The sequence below is a fragment of the Aquila chrysaetos genome, chromosome 14 (assembly GCF_900496995.4).
Source record: "Aquila chrysaetos chrysaetos chromosome 14, bAquChr1.4, whole genome shotgun sequence".
NCBI lineage: Eukaryota > Metazoa > Chordata > Aves > Accipitriformes > Accipitridae > Aquila > Aquila chrysaetos.
The window spans coordinates 8,296,700-8,315,613 of record NC_044017.1 but is presented as its reverse complement, the minus strand read 5'-3'; the positions used below and the strand labels follow the sequence as shown (position 1 = coordinate 8,315,613).

Below are 18,914 nucleotides of genomic sequence, written 5' to 3'. Positions count from 1 at the left end.
ATAACAGCATTTACAGGGAAACGTATTTAAGCTTTGATAACATTTGGGCAGAATTGTTCTAGAATTCTTTTAAGTTAATGTGGACTACTTCATTCAGATGATGTCCAAGAAAAAGAAAAAGGAAAATCAGCAGGAAAAGATAGTATTTTAAAAACATTTTGTATAACTTTAACTTGAAGGAGTACCTCACAAGTGTTCTACTGATCAATCTTTAAGTGTGATCAGAATTTATTTGCTGTGGTAGAAGAAAGCTTCAAAACATGAATTTTCAGCGTGTGGATTATAGCATTTCTTCTGAAGAACATTGATCTTTAGTAGTTTTCACTTCAGTAGAAGTTGCATTCTTTGCAAAAAGGATAGTCTTACTTAACAGACACACATCCTGTACTGAGTTTCAGATGGTTAGTAAAACAATCCTTCTAAATACATGTTCCATACATAGCAACTGGAGAAGTTTGGTGCTTTTGGAAGTCTCCAGAGGGAGACCTGTCTGCCTAATGAAGCCTTTGGGACATCTAGTTATTCCTTTAGCACTTCTTATTGCTAGTTAAGAACTTATTTTTGGAAGACACAGCTAACATCGAAACTATGATGAACTGGCTTCCAACCACTATATATAAAATCCTCTTAAAAATTTTGGTGTTCAAATTAAGATCATGAAGGATTGTTGGAGGTTTTTTTGAGCTTTCGAAGAGCAATTCTAGGATTAGAACATAATGGAAATTATTGAGATGATAGATTTTGTGCTGTACAAAATAGCAAAGGTCCGGGTCACACTTGGAAATTCATTAAAAGAGATATTCCAAAAGGCTCTGTAATAGTTACGTTATTACATACTCAGTTTGATATATCTTATTCCCGTGAACCTTGTTCCAAATAAGCAAGTTTTTAATGAAATAGCTGTTTTAAAAGGAGTACTGCAAAGACATGTCTCTTAGTTTTCAAGTGTAGAAAAGCCCAAAGGCTGACCTGCTATTTTTTCCTTTAACAAGGCATGCCTGGTCAATGATCAAAAATAATCTTTTATTAGACATGTTTTAGCCTAAATGATTACAGGAACGTATTTTTGTCTGAAGCACAAATAACACACCTTTTACTGAGCTGTTTTCCACACTTAACATTTTCTGTAAAATTAACAAGTGTATATGCAATCAGTTTTTTTCAAATATATACCAAATTACAGATCTAAAAATAAATTTTCATTGAAAAATTCAAAGACATTTTATTTCCTTTTAAAATAAATGTTGATCAATTAAAAAGTATTGAAAATGTCTAGGAAAAATGGATTCTGTCCTAGAATTACTACAAATACTGTCTCTGATAATTAGGTGTCAAATATTTTTGACAAGTTTTCTGAAGCTAACTTTGCAATATCTACTCTCAAAAAACGTTGTAAGACTAGACAAAAACAACAAACACACCTGTTCAAGCGCTAAGCATTTTTTATGATTGCAGTGATTCTTTGATTTGTTCAGCTTTGTTAATTAAAATTTGCATCACTAAACACTCTTACTCATTTGTTGCTACACATGTTTACTTTTTACTAGTATTCAGGTAATTGTTAATTTCTCAATTAACAGTTACCCAGAATTTTGAAATGTCCAGCAGTGACGAAGATGCTAGCAATAGCAGGTGTAAAACAGCAATTATCAGCAATCATAAAGCAAGCAAGCAAGCTGAGAAGGAGTTATTAAAAATCATATCCCAAGTTTGAAATAAAACAAAACGTAGTGGGCACACTGTGCTATCTTACCATTCTTAAACACAGTGAGACTATATAAATACAGGTGCTTGCTTGTAACTTGTAAGTGCCAGCAGCCTAAGATGTGAAGTAATTTAGAATTCAATTAACATGAGAAGCTGAACAAAACAAATCCCTTAGCAATGCCAGTACATGAATGCCTAGTTTTCCAAACCAGAACATACAAACAAGAAAATCCAGTTTGTGAAGGAGGAGCGTATTGCAAAAGTTGCATCTTGGTTACTGTATCAATGCCAGTTAAAGAAGATGAATACAGGAGAACAAACACAGTAAATAAATAGATTTATTTAAAAATTAAGTTATTTGGTCTCTTGTATATTATATTCTCTCTGTCCAGAGCTTCCGAAAGAACCCACAGGAAGTAAACACCTAGTTTCAATCTATTTCCCTAGGATTTCAGTGCTTGCTTCAAACAGTCAGCTGATGAAAATCAGCATTGCTTCATTTATACCAAATTAGTTTCAAATGCAGAAAATTAAGTCAATGGAGAGACTTCTCCATTGTTACCAGATAAGGAGTTAGTGGTTGTTGTCTGCTTGCTCTCATGGAGATTACTGTAACGCCACCCGTTCAGATTTCATTTGAGATGAAATATTGCGAATGGAGGTGAGAATCCTATTACCACAAAATGACGAAAAGGCAGCGTCTCTACAGCTGCGGAATCTCTACAGCTGCGGCAGCTTTGAACCACGGGAACGTCCTGCAGCAGTGTGACTACCTGACACGCAGGAGCGTTTCAGAGGTAAGGCAATGCGCCCCGGTGATTAAGCCCTTCACAACCAGAGCGGTTGTCTCAATATCATGACCCTGTAACTTGACAACTTAACATAGAGATTCCTGAGTAACTCTTGATACAGAAGTCTAATTGAGCCAAGCACTGAAAAGCCCAGGAAGGCAGTGGTGGAAGGTGATGGTAGCAGCTGGCAGAGAGACGTCAGGATGGGTGAACAGCTAAACTTGCTAAAGTGCAGCACGTCACCAGGTTTCTTGGGAGAGGCTTGACTGCTAAAATGCTTAGGATTGTTCTGGAGAATAGCATTTGCTGTGATAATACACCTTTTGTTACTTGAATCTCCCACTTGTAACATGTTCCAAGTGCCTAAAAGAAGCTCAACATCACTTCTTCCAAGCAGTGGAAGAAGCGGCAAATTTGAATCCCGCTCAGTATCCTCAGTTGTTCTTTTTCTGGATTTGCTTGCCTGGTGTGCTAGTGAACCTGAAAACATTAAAGGCAAAGTTAGTCCCTCTGTCTTTCACTTCTTATCTTCAGCATCATCAGGAAGAGGGCAGTTCTTACCTGTTTGTCTGTACAGTGTTTCGGTGTATATATAAACATATATATGTAAGTATATATATAAACTTCATAAATTTATATATAAATGGATTTTATTATTAAAAACTGTTATTGATGTTAATTTTTTTTGCCAGTAGCTGAAGGAGGTGACTATCTTTACCTGTGACTACATTTTTGTCTGCAGAAGTTCTCAGGATTATGAGGACGTGCAGAAACATAATTTTCTAGAAATGTGCGTAGTGACTTCCCAAGTTCTCTGACAGTCTGATCTATGATGAAAGGAAACTTCAAGTCTGTAGTGGCTCTGAGTTAATTTGTTTTTATTCAAAGCAATCATTTTCACTAAAAAGACGATAAGACGCCATGGTGTTTGATGATGTGCAGTTCCCCTGCAAACCTGTCATTGGTGGCGTGTCAGCCAATAATGCTAAGTAGCAGCAAATTTAAAGAGTAACAGGTCTGCAACAAAACACTACTAGCACTGGGAGTTGAGCTCTGGAGAAGTTTGGATCTAGATCAAAACTTTATGGCTCAGACCCATTTTTAACATTGATTTCTTACTCTGTTTTAGCTGTTCTGTGTTGATGTTACTCTACAAAGCTAGTGTGAAGGAATGGAAAATCATGATCAGTTGTTGACAATAAATATGATGTATCAGTATTTGTTGTCATCACAATATAATACAGATTATTTGTGTTGGAGGGATATAGAGGTACAGATCTGCCTTAAGCACCGTGTCCAAAATGGCTGCTTCTTACAAGAATTAATATATTCATTACTTCTAATAGCTTTTCCAACTCCATTTTGGAAAACGTGCACGTTTTTCCAAGAAATCAGGGATAGCCAATAGAGCATGATCTTCTCTTTTAACAGAGATATTAATACAATCAAATGTAAAACCCACCAACGGTATTTATAGATACAATAGAGAGTAATAGGAAATTTATATGAATATTCATATATTGAGCTCAGAAAATGGGCACCTTGTTATTCATCACTTTAAAACATGTTTATAGAATACAAATACATTGGTGCTTGGTTTTTTTCCTAGTGTTGATGAAAATGAATAGTACTTGGGGACCAAGTCTGCCTATTAAAGTGATGTGATACATTACCATGCTTGTACAGAAATGAGCACAGATGGCGGGTCTATTACTTCTCTAGCAAGAAATTCGTCATTTTTTTTTTTCCTGAGGATTCAAATTCGAGCAACACTTGCTCAAGTCAGGCTTACCTCTGTGGGGATCCTTAAAATGTTTTTTCCATTACTTGTACATTAGGAGTAAAAGAAACAGAAAGTGATTAATGCTGTATTAAAACTTTATAATGAATGAAGTCTCTCAAACCAAGAGTCTGAGATTTTTATATTTTTCCCTCAACTAAAGGGAAACATATTTTGCATGTAAATGTAAGTCTGCAGGGATGAAGTTTTGTGTACCATGCTCATATTCCCAATAGCCCATTCAGCTCTGACAGATCATTTAGTTCACATTAGAATGTTTGAAGATGTTAGATTTATAGACATTTGTTAATTAAACACAATGATATGTGGAAAATAAAACAGCATACAATAAGTTTATAATTTTTGTACACAAAAGATATCAATTCAAGCAGCAAAAGAGCAAATTAAACAAAAAGGGATTGACTTCCATAATCTTACTTTTCTGATAAGGATCAATAAGGCAATACTTCATAAGGCTCTATCAATGCCTTATACACCTGGAGAAAGAAAAAGTGTTTTCAACCTGCCTTGTGATTTCTCAGAGCCTGTAATTACAAAAGACTCAAAGTTAAATGATAGTTTTTAATGTCAATTGATCAAAGCCAGATCACCTTGCACTGAAAACAAATTTAATATGGGTTAGAATTTCTAATAACAGGAAAAATGCAAACATATGCATTTATTTACCTTAGTATATTGAGTGTATTCACATTTGGGGGCTCTATACTGAGACCACCATCATTTAGCAATGCAACATCATATGAAAAATGTTGTTCATCATTTATGCTGTAAACTGGTACACAAAGACAGTATTGTGAAATTTGGACGCCAGGTGCCCACCAAGCCACTCTATCACTCCCCCTCCTCAACTGGACAGGGGGAGAAAAATAGGATAAAAGGCTCATGTGTCAGGATAAGAACAGGGAGATCACTCAGCAGTTACCATCTCGGGCAAAACAGACTCGACTTGGGGAATTAATTTAATTTGTTACCAATCAAATCAGAGTAGGATAATGAGAAATAAAACCAAATCTTAAAAAAACCTTCCCCCCACCCCTCCCTTCTTCCCAGGCTCAACTTCACTCCTGGCTTTCCTACCTCCTCCCCCTGAGTGGCACAGGGGGATGGGGAATGGGGGTTGTGGTCAGTTCATTACACATGGTCTCTGCCGCTCCTTCTTCCTCACGCTCTTCCCCTGCTCCGGTGTGGGGTCCCTCCCACGGGAGATGGTCCTCCGTGAACTTCTCTGGCACGGGTCCTTCCCGCAGGTTGCAGTTCTCCATGAACTGCTCCAGCGTGGGTCCCCCGCGGGGTCACAAGTCCTGCCAGAAAACCTGCTCCAGCGTGGGCTCCTCTCTCCACAGATCCGCAGGTCCTGCCAGGAGCCTGCTCCAGCATGGGCTTCCCACGGGGTCACAGCCTCCTTCGGGCATCCCCCTGCTCCGGCGTGGGGTCCTCTATCCCTCGGCTGCAGGTGGAGATCTGCTCCCCCGTGGACCTCCCTGGGCTGCAGGGGGACAGCCTGCCTCACCATGGTCTTCCCCACGGGCTGCAGGGGAATCTCTGCTCCGGCGCCTGGAGCATCTCCTGCCCCTCCTTCTGCACTGACCTGGGGGTCTGCGGGGCTGGTGCTCTCACATGTTCTCTCTCCTCTCTCCAGCTGCAGTTTCTGTGCTGCAGCAACTTTTTTTCCCCTTCTTAAATCTGTTCTCCCAGAGGCACTACCACCATCACTGATGGGCTCAGCCTTGGCCAGCAGCAGGTCCGACTTGGAGCCGGCTGGCATTGGCTCTGTCAGACATGGGGGAAGCTTCTAGAAGCTTCTCGCAGAAGGCACCCCTGTAGCCCCCTGCTACCAAAACCTTGTCATGCAAATCCAATACGTTTGGGGAAAACCATTCTTCCAAATGGGATTGCACTCTTTTTGTTCCATCCAAATGAATCTTAATTTTTGTCATTTAACTCTTTGTTTTCCATATGTGATGCTTTACAAGGTATCTTCCTGGGTGAAAATTGGCATCCAGAATGTGGAGGATTAATTTCAAGATTGGATTCTCCCTGAATATAAAATTAAAAACTCTTGAAGGAGTAAAGCTTTACAAAGCTTGACTAAACCAGCACTTCAAAAGCATAACAATTTCTGGAGAGAGAAGGAGAAGTAGCCACTCCTTTAAGAGTCAAACTGGGGAATGTGGTAAACATCTAGTAGACCTAAGGATAAACCAGAAGCCTTTGAAATGAGTAGTGATTATACCAGTCCTGGACCCAAAGTTTTTTCTATGGATGTAATCTTGTGTGTTATTTGGGGTCTGCTGGGGCCAGGAACAGACAAAAATGTCAGGAGGATGGGCTGAAATGTGTCAGTTGTCACAGAACAGGATTTGAAATAGTTTGGGGACAGCAGTGCATTTGTGAAGGTTTTAGGTAGAGAAGTGCTCTGTTCTGCTTGGGAACGTTGTTGTGGAGGGTGAGGAGGCCCGCAGGCAGTGGTAGGCCGGGGGAATCAGAAATTCACTTCTTCTGTCAGCCCTGGAAAGGATCGTTCTGGCTGCGGGTGAGAGAAAGGTCAGGAATGAGAAAGAACGTAGAAAGAAAGGTGCTAAACAGCTCAGAGCAAGTAAGGACAAGTATTATGGAGGTTGTTGCTACCAATACCTAATGATCTAATAGTTGTTCAGTGCTAATAGACTTAAAGTTGTGGTGTTATCAAGTACTAGTGGGCTGCTTGTCATTGCTTCAATGCACATGTCACCTCTGCTTCAGCTTCTTATCCTTCCCCGCTCTCAGCTGGAAAAAGCAAACCCCACCTCTGAGCAGTCAGCAAGGATGCAGTTTGGGTAACTAATGCGAGTAAGTTCTTTGACAGGTAAGTGACTGAGTGGATTTCCTTCCTGAAAGGAAGAAAAAGCAGCCTGGTAGTGACAGTAAAAGAAGAAAATGCTTACCAAACTTTCATTTTCTTTACAAAGCTGCGAGGGCAGGCAGAAGAATGGACAGGGCTATTCCCAGGCCAGAGCATGCCCACTCACACTGTACATCTGCTCTCTGTGCAGCAATCTTTTTCTCACCAAAGTGAGCAAAAGAGGTGATATTTGCTATAGGCAGTATTACTGGGTAAGAATATCTGGACTTTGTATAAGAATTGCCTTAATCATGAGAAGTGAGAGAACATTCAAAGGGATTATGGACATGCTTCTGGGATAACTTGAAGCTTCCAACCCAAAATGGCAAAGAGCTGTTGGGCCACACAGGGTTGACAATTTTGAAAATGTGTAAATCAGAAAAAAGGGTATATTTTTTACGTGAGAAAGGAGAATCAATCATTGCCTAGAAAGACATTTTAATATTAGATAATAGACCTCTTCTACATGGGGAGGGTATGTATTTCGCCTTTGAGAGAATATGAAAAGAACGTGGATGCCCCATCCCTGGCAGTGTTCAAGGCCAGGTTGGATGGGGCTTTGAGCAACCTGGTCTGGTGGAAGGTGTCTCTGCCCATGGCAGGGGGAGTTGGACTAGATGATGTCTAAAGGTCCCTTCCAACCCAAACCATTCTGTGATTCTATAACAGAACGACTAGAAGTGGGAGCAAGACAACCAAATTAATTGCTAACACTTTTTACTGGTAAGTAAATCCAATTATTCCTTATGAACCACAGCTGAAGAGAAATTTAGAGGATGACAGCTCTAAAGAGGTTGGGGAACACAACTGAAACTCCTAATATCTCGTCCACTGACAAGACAGTATTACTTTCCCAGCTACTTTCCCTCATGTCAAAGAAAGGATTTAGTACTACGGTAAATACCAGCTGTGCAAGGGTGTGGATTTCGCTGTGGAAATAGCTGAAAAAGAAATGATGGTCAGCTTTGAACGAGTCATTGCCAGATGATTCCCAGATGAGCTAAATTAACAAAATTGTAGCCTAGGCAAGTCTCAACTTGTGTATGGTTTATTTCTTCCTGCATGGTTAGACAACTGAGTATCATCGATTGAATTAAAAAGAGAAGGGGGTAATCTTTTTCACATAGTTATGTAGTTCACTGGCAAATGTGTAATAGTTGGGCTTGCAGCATTTGGAAAAAGGTGTTAATTGAAGAATTCTGAGTGACAGAAAGTGAGAACATAGGTTTTGCATGCTGTGAAACAGAAAATGAGAACAGTGTGTAGAAAGGATAGCGATAACCTTTAAGATATTTTTTTTTGTAGAGTTACAGTATGAAGAGAAATTGCTGTGTTGCATTAAACCAGTGTGTTAAGTTAAACCAGTTGTCCATCTGGTGAGTGCAGTGTTGTTCAGCTGGAAAGGGAAAGGAAGGAATGAATTCCATATTGAATTATCTATTTTGATTTAGACAAATGACTGTGAAAGAAGGATTTTTGAGGAAAGCCTTGGAGAATGTTTCTAGGTTTGGGATTTTTTTTATCCTTAGAAGCTACCAGAAGATTTGTCGACCCTACTCAAATTGCTGTGTTAAACGTTCCCTCAAGTCTAGCAGGCAGGCTGCAGATTTTGTACACACCCCTGTAAAAAGCTTTACTCCATCACTACAAGCTGGCAAATTGCCTCATCACTACAAAACAGCACAAAAAGCTGTCTGCTATAAACCAAAATACCACTTTGTGAAGAATATGAGCCATTCATATATTCAATGTATTCAACAGTGCTATGAAGATTCTTTTTTTTAAACTTATTTCAACTACCATGTTCCAGTGAACTACATTAAGTACATTAAGACTTGCTGTCCTGATTGTGCAGCATTAACATCTATTCCAAGTAATAGTATGGCTAGTGAATCAGCAAAGGCTTCCATAATGGCTTTTAGTAATGAGCTTATTATTTTTAGTATTTACCTTTAGCTGATACAGTGTGTCCTGAATATTGGATACAGCTGACTATTTTCTCAAATGAAGAATGAATAAAGCGGAAATCTTTAACTTGTGACTAATCCTAGGTGATCATTGCTGTGATATCTTGGTGCATAATTGAATTTAAATTTGATATTATATCTGCTTCCAGTGGACTTGATTGCTTGCAGGAGAAATAGAAAGTACACTTGGCCTAAATAGCACATGCAGAGCTGTATGTAGAAGGTCTAGAATTTTAGTATTTACTGTGTGAAACCGGATGCTTTAAAGGACTTAAGTGATGAAAGACTGCTGGATCCTTAAAAGTCTGGGACCTTAGAAGTCTGGGAAAAGTTTGCTGAGCCTTAGAATTAGTTCACTTTTGAAGCATTTTGCACAACATGTAGTCCAAAAAGTGTCATCTTGTAATGCCTGAAGGATCTACTAATCTTTGTCACACACATAGAAGGCAAATTGCGCTCTCTGGTGCCTGTGGAAAACTTAAGAGTCATTTTATATGACAGGGTTAATTTATACCTATGAGCATGGCCAATGTAATTTTAGGAATGGCATCTGCGTCTTTGTATGCTTCCTTAGGAATATCCTCAGTCTCACTTGAGGTGATATTTAAGCAAAGATCAAAACCAAAATATTGTTGTTATGTGGCAACCTTGTTTTAATAAACAGCGTTCATTGTTTAGCATACATGGAAGGTTTTCTGCAGAGCTAAGAGGACCTGCAATGTTTTTCATAAAACAGATTATGCAAAATTTGAGTATGCTCTGTTGTCTATGCTCATATGCAGATCTAATAGGCAGGAATTAGGCATTTCTTTACTCCATTCCTGATAGGGTTCTTTCCTTTGAGCATGGCCAATGTAATTTTAGGAATGGCATCTGCGTCTTTGTATGCTTCCTTAGGAATATCCTCAGTCTCACTTGAGGTGATATTTAAGCAAAGATCAAAACCAAAATATTGTTGTTATGTGGCAACCTTGTTTTAATAAACAGCGTTCATTGTTTAGCATACATGGAAGGTTTTCTGCAGAGCTAAGAGGACCTGCAATGTTTTTCATAAAACAGATTATGCAAAATTTGAGTATGCTCTGTTGTCTATGCTCATATGCAGATCTAATAGGCAGGAATTAGGCATTTCTTTACTCCATTCCTGATAGGGTTCTTTCCTTTCTTTTTCTTACAGCGTAACAGCTGGCAAAGTATTTTTGAGACAGAGATATATAGAGCTATCCTCTTGTAGGGTATGCAGATGAAACTTAACATATGGAGGGTATTTGCACAATATACAGTATCTGTGATGAGAAGGTAGATACTCAGTTTTTCTGCACAATTTGAGTATTACATATAACATGGGAAGTTGAATGAAGAATTACAGCTTAATAAGCCACGGAATTCTGCTAGGTCTTTAATTTTAGTCTCTGTATTTTGAGTTTTGATATATTAGAAACAATGTTCTACTTACTACAGCAGTTCTTTCTTGAACAACCATATATCTGGTTTCTATTGGTTCTTTTTTACATATCTATGTATTAAGTAAATTTTTTACCTACTCTGTACTTACATCAGTTACATAATGCTAAATAATTTATGCACAACTTGGCTGTTGTCCTGCAATATTCTGTCTGCATGTGCATCCACAAAAACACTAAGAAACTTCAGGTGTAGTTCTGAACATAGTGTGTGTCGAATCTGAAATTTGTTTTTTAAAAACCTGAAATGTCATACATTTAGGCAATCACCATGTAGTTTGTATTTAGGAAAACCAAAATGGAGGACAGTCTTTGCACACACAAAAAAACCCATGCATAGGGCTGAATGTTTCTTGTTTCAAACTGTAGATAACTCTTTTTCTTTGTAAAGTTTGTAGTAAAATTAAAGCTGTAATAAATAATACAACTTTGTGGAATGTAGTAATTATATTATGCTGTATTTCTTTTCTGTGAAAAATATGTGCACAAAATTAATGCATCTCATTAAAGTGGAATGTTGGTGCCATGAGAGTTAATATGAACGAGAAGATGACTCTCTGAGAGTAGAATAACTTACTAAAGTGTGTGTGTGTGTGTTTGTGTATTAAACTAGCTATACTCATCATGTGGTTGGCAGTGGAATCAAAGCTCAGTCTGCAAATCCAGAAGTAAAAGCGAAGGGAGCAGATCCTGTAATAAGTCAAATTATTGACAAGCTGAAACATGTTATTCAGGTAAGCTGCTTTTACCTATAGATACAGTATAGTACTAAAGACTACTCTAGTAGTGAAAGTATTAATTTACTGTACATTAAAGGTTAGTTGTTATTTCAAGTTACTGCTCAGTGCATGTCAAGAGCAAAACACTACTTGCTCTCTGTCTCACTTCAATTATTAAAAATGATTTAGTTAAAAGGTTTGCATATGGTAGATAAGTGTAGGAGGTCTGACTCTGGCAGCTGGGCCATCTGTACCTGCGAGTACCACAGCTCGGCATTGCAGTAAGCGTACAGAAACACAAACAGTATAATTTAGGGATATAAACTGGGTGCATATGTTTAAAACACAATAAAACATAATTTCCCTCTTTGTCTACTAAATCTAGGTTTGTTCTTAACTAGTCTTGCTGCAGGGTTTTTTGTTTAGATGCCAGATAGAAAAACTAGGAAGTTTGAACAAGAATAGCATGCTTGCTAAAGGAGTTGGTGTTCATTACCTGATGTACATATCTGTCAGTCACTAAATTTAAGGCTATGCACAGATAGCCAGAACTACAGGACAAAAACCCGATTGTATTGAAACCAACCGTTATTTTGCTGACAACTTTCTATTTCAGTTTAAACATAAAAGTTTCCACTGATCTGCAGACTCAGTGATAAGGAATGTTCTATTGGCATTTCTTGTCAGTGACCCATCTAACCCAGTATCCTGTCATCTGTAAAAGGAGAGGCTACTTAGGGAGGGCATGCAAGCTTGGCACCTTTATGATCTCCACTCCACTTCTCTACCTAGTTCCCCAAACATGAGAATTAGAGATACTAGTCAGCTCTTCCTTGCCTACCTTTAGTTCCATCTAAGGACTTGCTTTAGTTTTGTTTCTCCATCTTCTTGGCAGCTTTTAAATACAGTTTCCCAGATGGTTTCTGGAGTTGAAATATTACTGATAGCTTAATGATAAACTCTCTTGGTTCTTATTTGTGAAAATAACTCTTCTCTGACAACAAAGGAGAGAGCGGTGAAATAGGAAAAAAAACCCCAAAATTTCTTTTCTGTAAGTAGGGTTGTTTTCTGGGAGAAGTGGCATCCAGATTTAAACTCAAAGGCAATCATTATTCCTTCCTCCTTAAAAGAAGTATCTTTCATAGCCTTCCAGTTTCAGCATGCTTTTGTCTCTCTTTATTAAAATGGTGATTACAATGGTGAGAAAATGAATACAATTTTCCCTCCAAAGAGATGCTATGACTTAATTAAGAACTACAAATTACTGTGCAAAGAAAAACATTGCAAATTTTACTGGGTTAGTCTCAAGGTCTTTCATCTATCAGGAATGCCCTCGTTCTTTGATATTAAATCTGCACTGTGTAGTTTATTGTGTTGTTTTCCTCTAGAGACTAGGAGTTGTGTCGTTTCCTCCTCAAGTGAGGATCTAAAAGAGTGGAATAGAACAATTCCATTATAAGGTATTTCATTTTGAGAGCTTATTTGCCCTTGTCCCAAAAGACTAGAGTGGGTCTTGGGGAGAAGGACATATAATTTACATACTGCAAGTCTTACTAGCCTCCAAATATGTTATCTTTCTATGGGATAGTTTCCTTTCTTGCAGCTCTGAGTATGGAAATAGGGTCGGGGATAAAGAGAGCATCAAATTCCTTAGAGACCCGACATATAACTGCTTTTCCTCAGATAAAAGGGCTGAAGAAACTGCAGAAAAAGCTTTCTTCTCTACCATTTACTGCTTGGGAAAGGAGGATGGGGAGCGTAAATTAGAGATACACATACAAAAGATCACCTTTTCATCCTTTGTGATATCAAAAGGATGAATCACGTATTAAGCTTATGACAGACAGATTAAATAAGGGGAGCTTAATGGATTGTGGTGTTGCCTCGGAGATAGACAGAGTCATACTGAAGTCTAGCACTCTATTCAAGCAGTATTACTGCACTGCAAAAGTTTAAATAGCCAATTTAGTAGAAAAGAAATTGTATTTGTCCTGTTTTACAGATTTCAGGAATGATTAGTTCTGAAAAAGTTTATATAGTTTAATGTAGCTTTAAGGTGACACAGATTGGCAGGGTGATACATAACTTGCTATTTATGGAGGCAACTATATATATTTTTATATAAATTCCATGTTGCTGTAACCTTGCTTGCTAAACAAGTACATTTTTGTTATTTAGTTGTGTTCTGTATGTAGCCGTTTGCTCTCTGTATTAGGAGGAAGGAAATGAGTGGTAATTCAGGTTTATATGACTTTTCACATCAGCTTTTAAACATTTCAAGATGCAGGATATCGAAGTAACATTTCTCTCTGTCTCCTGATGTCATGATATGATATGGTCCTTCCTTCTCAACACACAGAGCTCTGACTGTGATCAGTGGTAAGTATAGCCTGATTTTCTTTTGCTTGTACAGCCTGTCATGGTTCCACAGCCTTCAGGACTGAACAGTCTCTACCACTTTGTAAATATCAGTATGTGACAAAGAATCAGAAGCTTTGTTTCTGGTACTTTTCACAGTAAAAATGGTGACATGCACTGACATGTAATTTAATCAGTGATAACCTGTGGCATTTATTTGCAGCAGGGGTGGAATTCAGTTATTTAATCGGACACCTGCATTTAGATGTTTAAGCTTCCCTTATATGTAGATCTAGTCCATGGACCTTAGAGAGCTGTTCATGTGGCCATATGTAAATGTGCGCTTCAGGATAAGAACAGTAGTTCTTTAGTCTTGCACAATATAAAAGGAGTTTGGATACATTGCCCACATGTTGGCATCTACACTGTAGACACCTGCAGTTAGGTGTCTGGTCTGAAGGATTTAATCCTTGTGTCATGTTTCTGAGCCCTTTTCAAGAGGTTGTCAGTTTGAACACACGAACTAGAAATGTATCATTTTCTAAAGAGAAATATTTAGCATATACAAATATTTTTATATACATATACATACATTTGGGGAGCTCTTAATAAAAATCTCATTTCATGTTTATATATTATTTTCTAATAGTTAAAAAAAAGATGATTAAACTACAGAAGGACTAATTTGAAGAGGATAACCAGTTTTGCATTTAGAATACATCATTTAAATCAGATTATAAAATATACCCTGATTGCATTTTGTCCTTCCAGACCAGAAAAAGTAATTCTCTCTAGTAAATCCAGGGTAGAAAAACTGTGTTAGAAAGCTTCAGTGTTTTCTGAAACCTTCTTTCCTCTTTGTCATCAAAGCAGATGACCCCTTTTCTCATTGATTACACTAACTTTCCCTTCTTACTTTCAAGAATCCCAGCATGAGGGCAAGAAGGAAGTGAATATTCCAAGATGTAAAGGGAGAGCCCATTTAAGGGAGGGTCCAGTGAGCTCTCAGAAAATCAGACTGTACATATTTATTGTACAAATGACAAATACTATCAAATAGCAAAAGAAGAACAAATATCTTAAAGATCCCTTCCTGCTCATCTTTAACATGTACGTAAGAAAACGGATCAAAGACCATTCTGCCCTGCATGCAGAAAAGAACAGATGTCTCCTAGTATCTCCTCTCTTCTTGCAAGGTAGATATGCAAGTGCATAAAAATCCCAAGCAAAGAATCGGCTTTAAAATATGTAAACATACAATGTTTAAACATACTCTGTTTTCTAGGTTCTGTTCTATTCAAAACTTTAAACCACTGATATCAAACTTGTTGCAGAAGTGACAGTATCTCTTCCTGGCAGGCTGTGGTTTCTGGACACTTCTCCTTTGTGAGCGGCTCACAGTAATCCTCCTTCTCTTTCTGTAAATAGTGGATTTACCAAAAATCAATAGAACTTTTTGATTCCATTGGACCCTGACTGCTATAATCTGTGCTCTGGACTCCACAGGTTTGTATTCACAGCAACAAAGAGCAATTAGAGGAACTAACATGAACTCTACTGAACGAGTCAGTGCTAAAAATGGCTTGACAAAGTCACCTTCTTTTATAAAATCCTTACTTGTACATACTGGTGTTTTGGAGAGCTTTAAATGATGGGCTCTTCATTCATTTATCTTCACAGTAGGCAAATAATGGGTTCAGTGCATAGTCTCTTATGTACTGCAGTCTGCAACTATCACTCTAATAGGCAATCATGATAAGCAAAGTCAGTTGCATATGGCAGCAATAATAATTGTAATTATTTTTCTTTCTTCCCCTATAATTTAAAAACACGATTAATTTATGTTTCCTGCAAGTACAAATACTGAGATTATGAAGTAAGTGTGATAGTTTGGTGCTGTGATTACAGGCAATTGGACCTTGGTCATTTCAATGTATTTCTTCTTTCAGAAGACAATCTCAAAAAGATACTGCTTTTGAAAATAATAGACATTACTTGGAGCTTGTATTTACAGATGAAATAAAGACTTCCTAATTTTAGGAAATCCTGCCACAGTAGCAAATACCCCATGTCTGTCTGTCTGAGTTAGGCAGACCAAATCTCCCTCTGGAGATCTCCAGAGGCACCTGCCACTCTATTGACTATACTGGAAATTAAAATGCTTCTATTAGGGTAAAAGATTTCCTATTTCAAGGTGCAGCAAAAGATGTGCCTTAACTTATTTGGAAGGGATCCCATCTTACACTGCTATACCACTGGACTGCTAGCTGATATACATGGAACAATATTTACTTTCTCTGCAAAGAGCTGATAACTGTCACTAATGGAAGTGAGGCCTACATCCTTTAAGTGAACAGAGGCCACTACTACTTCATAAGACATTAAATGTAGGTGACAATCTAATTTTTCTTTTACTACTGGTCATTATTATGGTGTGGTAAGCACTGTGTTTCACTGTGCCTTCATGTACCCATTTACCTAGCTCAAAAAGGTTACAAAAATAGTGAGGTGAGATTTTGTTTTGACACTGATTTGTCATACTAACAACTAAACTTTACAGCTGTGTTTTTTAAAGCTTTTATCAATGTACCACAACACAGGCAAAGTAATAAATGTTTTTATAAGAGCTGTTCAAGTACATACTGGGAATGGTGATGGAATACATTACCTGAGTCCTCATCTGCACATACAAAGAACCATGTTTTTAAATTATTCATATGCAAGATGTGGCACTTGCAGTTGTGTTTCCCTTTGATCACTCATATCAAGTTTGTGCCCTTTTTAGTGTTATGGTAATCTAATAGGTAAAATCCCTCATCCTCTTAAGAGTAGTTCAAACTGTATAATTTGTTAAATTTATACAACATTCTGATGACTCTTGTTGATGACTGAAATGCAGTTATTTTTCATAGAATGAGTGAATTCACAAGAGTACAGCATTTAACAGTCTCGTATATGTTGGGCCTTAATTTGATACACTCTTCAGTAACACACTGGTGGAGACTCACTTTCAAAATGTTTTTCTTTCCTTTCTCTTCTTAAATGTTTTTTTTTGTTGATACATTGTATCCTGCACTTTGCACCGTTCAATAACAGGTCTCCCATAGAGGTAATTGGGAAGTAACATTTCAGTGCACTTTGTGCAACAGCCATTCAACATGCACTGGTGTTAGAATTGGTTTCAGCTGTGTTTGGTCCTAAACTGCCTATTTATTATTTTTGTTGCAATAGGAAAGACTGCCTCACAATTTTTGTTTTGTTTTTCATATTACAAATGCATATCTAAATGTTAACTTGGCTTTAGATTTCATTTTTACTGCCTTTTTCACTTTTTAGTTTATTCCCAAGTTAGAACAATCCTGCAGGTACAGAATAGCTCAGTATCTTGATTATGTTAATTTTTTCCCCAGTGATTTGTTGGCTCTCCCTTTCATATTTGATGTGTTGGCTCCTTCTTTTGTTTTATTTCTGGAATTAATACAATGTTCCTGTCTTTTTGAAATCAATCTCTTGGACAAATTCCATCTTTGGCAAGGCATGATAGCAGAGTATTAGAGTGACGTGTCATATTAGGATATTCCTACTTGACAGAGAAGCCTATTTCATATTTGTTGTGTGAGCTGTTCCTGTCTTTTGGCACATCTACAGAGAGCTGGCTTACACACTGTATTGTCTTCAGCTCCCTCTGACTGCTAGCTGGTGCCGAAGATATGTTAAATACTTGAGCATTACCATTGCATGTAAGATATCGGCATAATTTCTGTAAAGATATTAAACAGCTAGAAATCAGATGAGAAATTATTTTCTGAGTTTCACACTCCTCCTTTTAAAATAGACTTCAACTTCTAACCTCAAAAATACACATTAGAGTGCAGGATTGCTGATGCTTTTGTATCTCGTGAGAGTGAAAAGGCTTTCTTCGCAGTTCTGTGATGATACTGAAGGTATATGCCCTTTTCATTGCTCACAAAGGTGGTCTTTCTGTATTTATAAGTCAAACCACTAAAAGTTATATGAACATTCTGAGATGATCATATGTCCTGGAAAATTATGTGTAAACTCAAACCTACATATGGCTTACAGGTGGAAGGCAGAGAAGGAAAAAGTGATAAGGAGAGCATGAAGTTGAGCCCATGTGTCTCCAAGTGTTGTGATGCTGAGGGTGTAAATTTAGAACAGGTCACCAGCCGCATAGTCCTTTTTGTCAGTAATTTAAATGAAAACTCAATAATCTTTTTCCTGGTTTGTTTTGGTTTTTTCACTAACTACCTTACCAAAGTTATTAAAAGCTAATCAGTCCCATTCATTTAGCTCAAATGATCCTCATTTTTGTGTAGTATCTTTTTAGATAGGATTTGTGCTTAAATGAAAAGTTTTTGATTTTTCTTAATGTGAATAACAAAAGGAAAAGAGTGTACATTGTACGGAGCTTTCTGGAACTAAGTTTAAGGTTCAAATTTGTATAAAATACTAAATGATGAGCTAATTAAAAAAAATTAAAATCCCTAACATTTGTATTTTTGCATTTTTTTTTATTCCATTGCTTATAAAGCACTGCACAGTACACAGTGAGAAAACATACTTATTGATGCAAAAGAGAGATACTATAAATTCTTACCCATTTAGTGCAGACAACAGTGGCACAGGAAACAAGACAGCCTTTTCTAGCTACTTAGGTGGATAGTGACACTAACCAAAGTATTCATTATGGTGCAGATGCTCTCTACAAAAGTCTATTTTGCACCTAAATTGCTTGCTGCTATAGCTGGTAAAAACTGCTTGTGTTAGGGTTTCTTAGCAAAACAGGAACATTGTTCTATCTTCTCATCTTTAAGTACAATATTAAGTGAAGGAGAGGTTTGAGATTTTGCAAGAGTTATAGTTATGACAAACAATATGATCTGAGGCACGGATTTTGTGATGCTTACTTTAGAAAATCTGATCTACTTTACTATTTTCAAAACTGTGGAAAGGAAATTATTTTTTTCCTATTTATAATTTATGCTCCGTGACTCTCTTAAAAATGGATTTTTATTTTATTTTTTAATACTTTCTTTCAAACTTCCCACAACTTTGGCTTTAGATCTCAAAGAAAACAAGTGGTTTTGTCCCCCAACCCCATGGATGTAGTAGCAATTCTGAAAGTGAAAAGGAGCTTCTGATGCCCTTAATTCCCAATCCTAACTTAAAAGAGAAAGGAAATACATATATTGATATATAATAGGAC

At 37.5% G+C, this 18,914-nt stretch overlaps 1 protein-coding gene across 1 annotated transcript in view; it reads left to right on the top strand.

Moving 5' to 3' along the window:
• GPC5 (glypican 5) overlaps window positions 1-18,914 on the top strand; it is an 827,733-nt gene that overhangs the window by 276,531 nt on the left and 532,288 nt on the right. Inside the window, 1 exon segment of the mRNA XM_030036731.2 lies at window positions 11,224-11,344. Coding sequence (XP_029892591.2) covers window positions 11,224-11,344 — 121 coding nt within the window.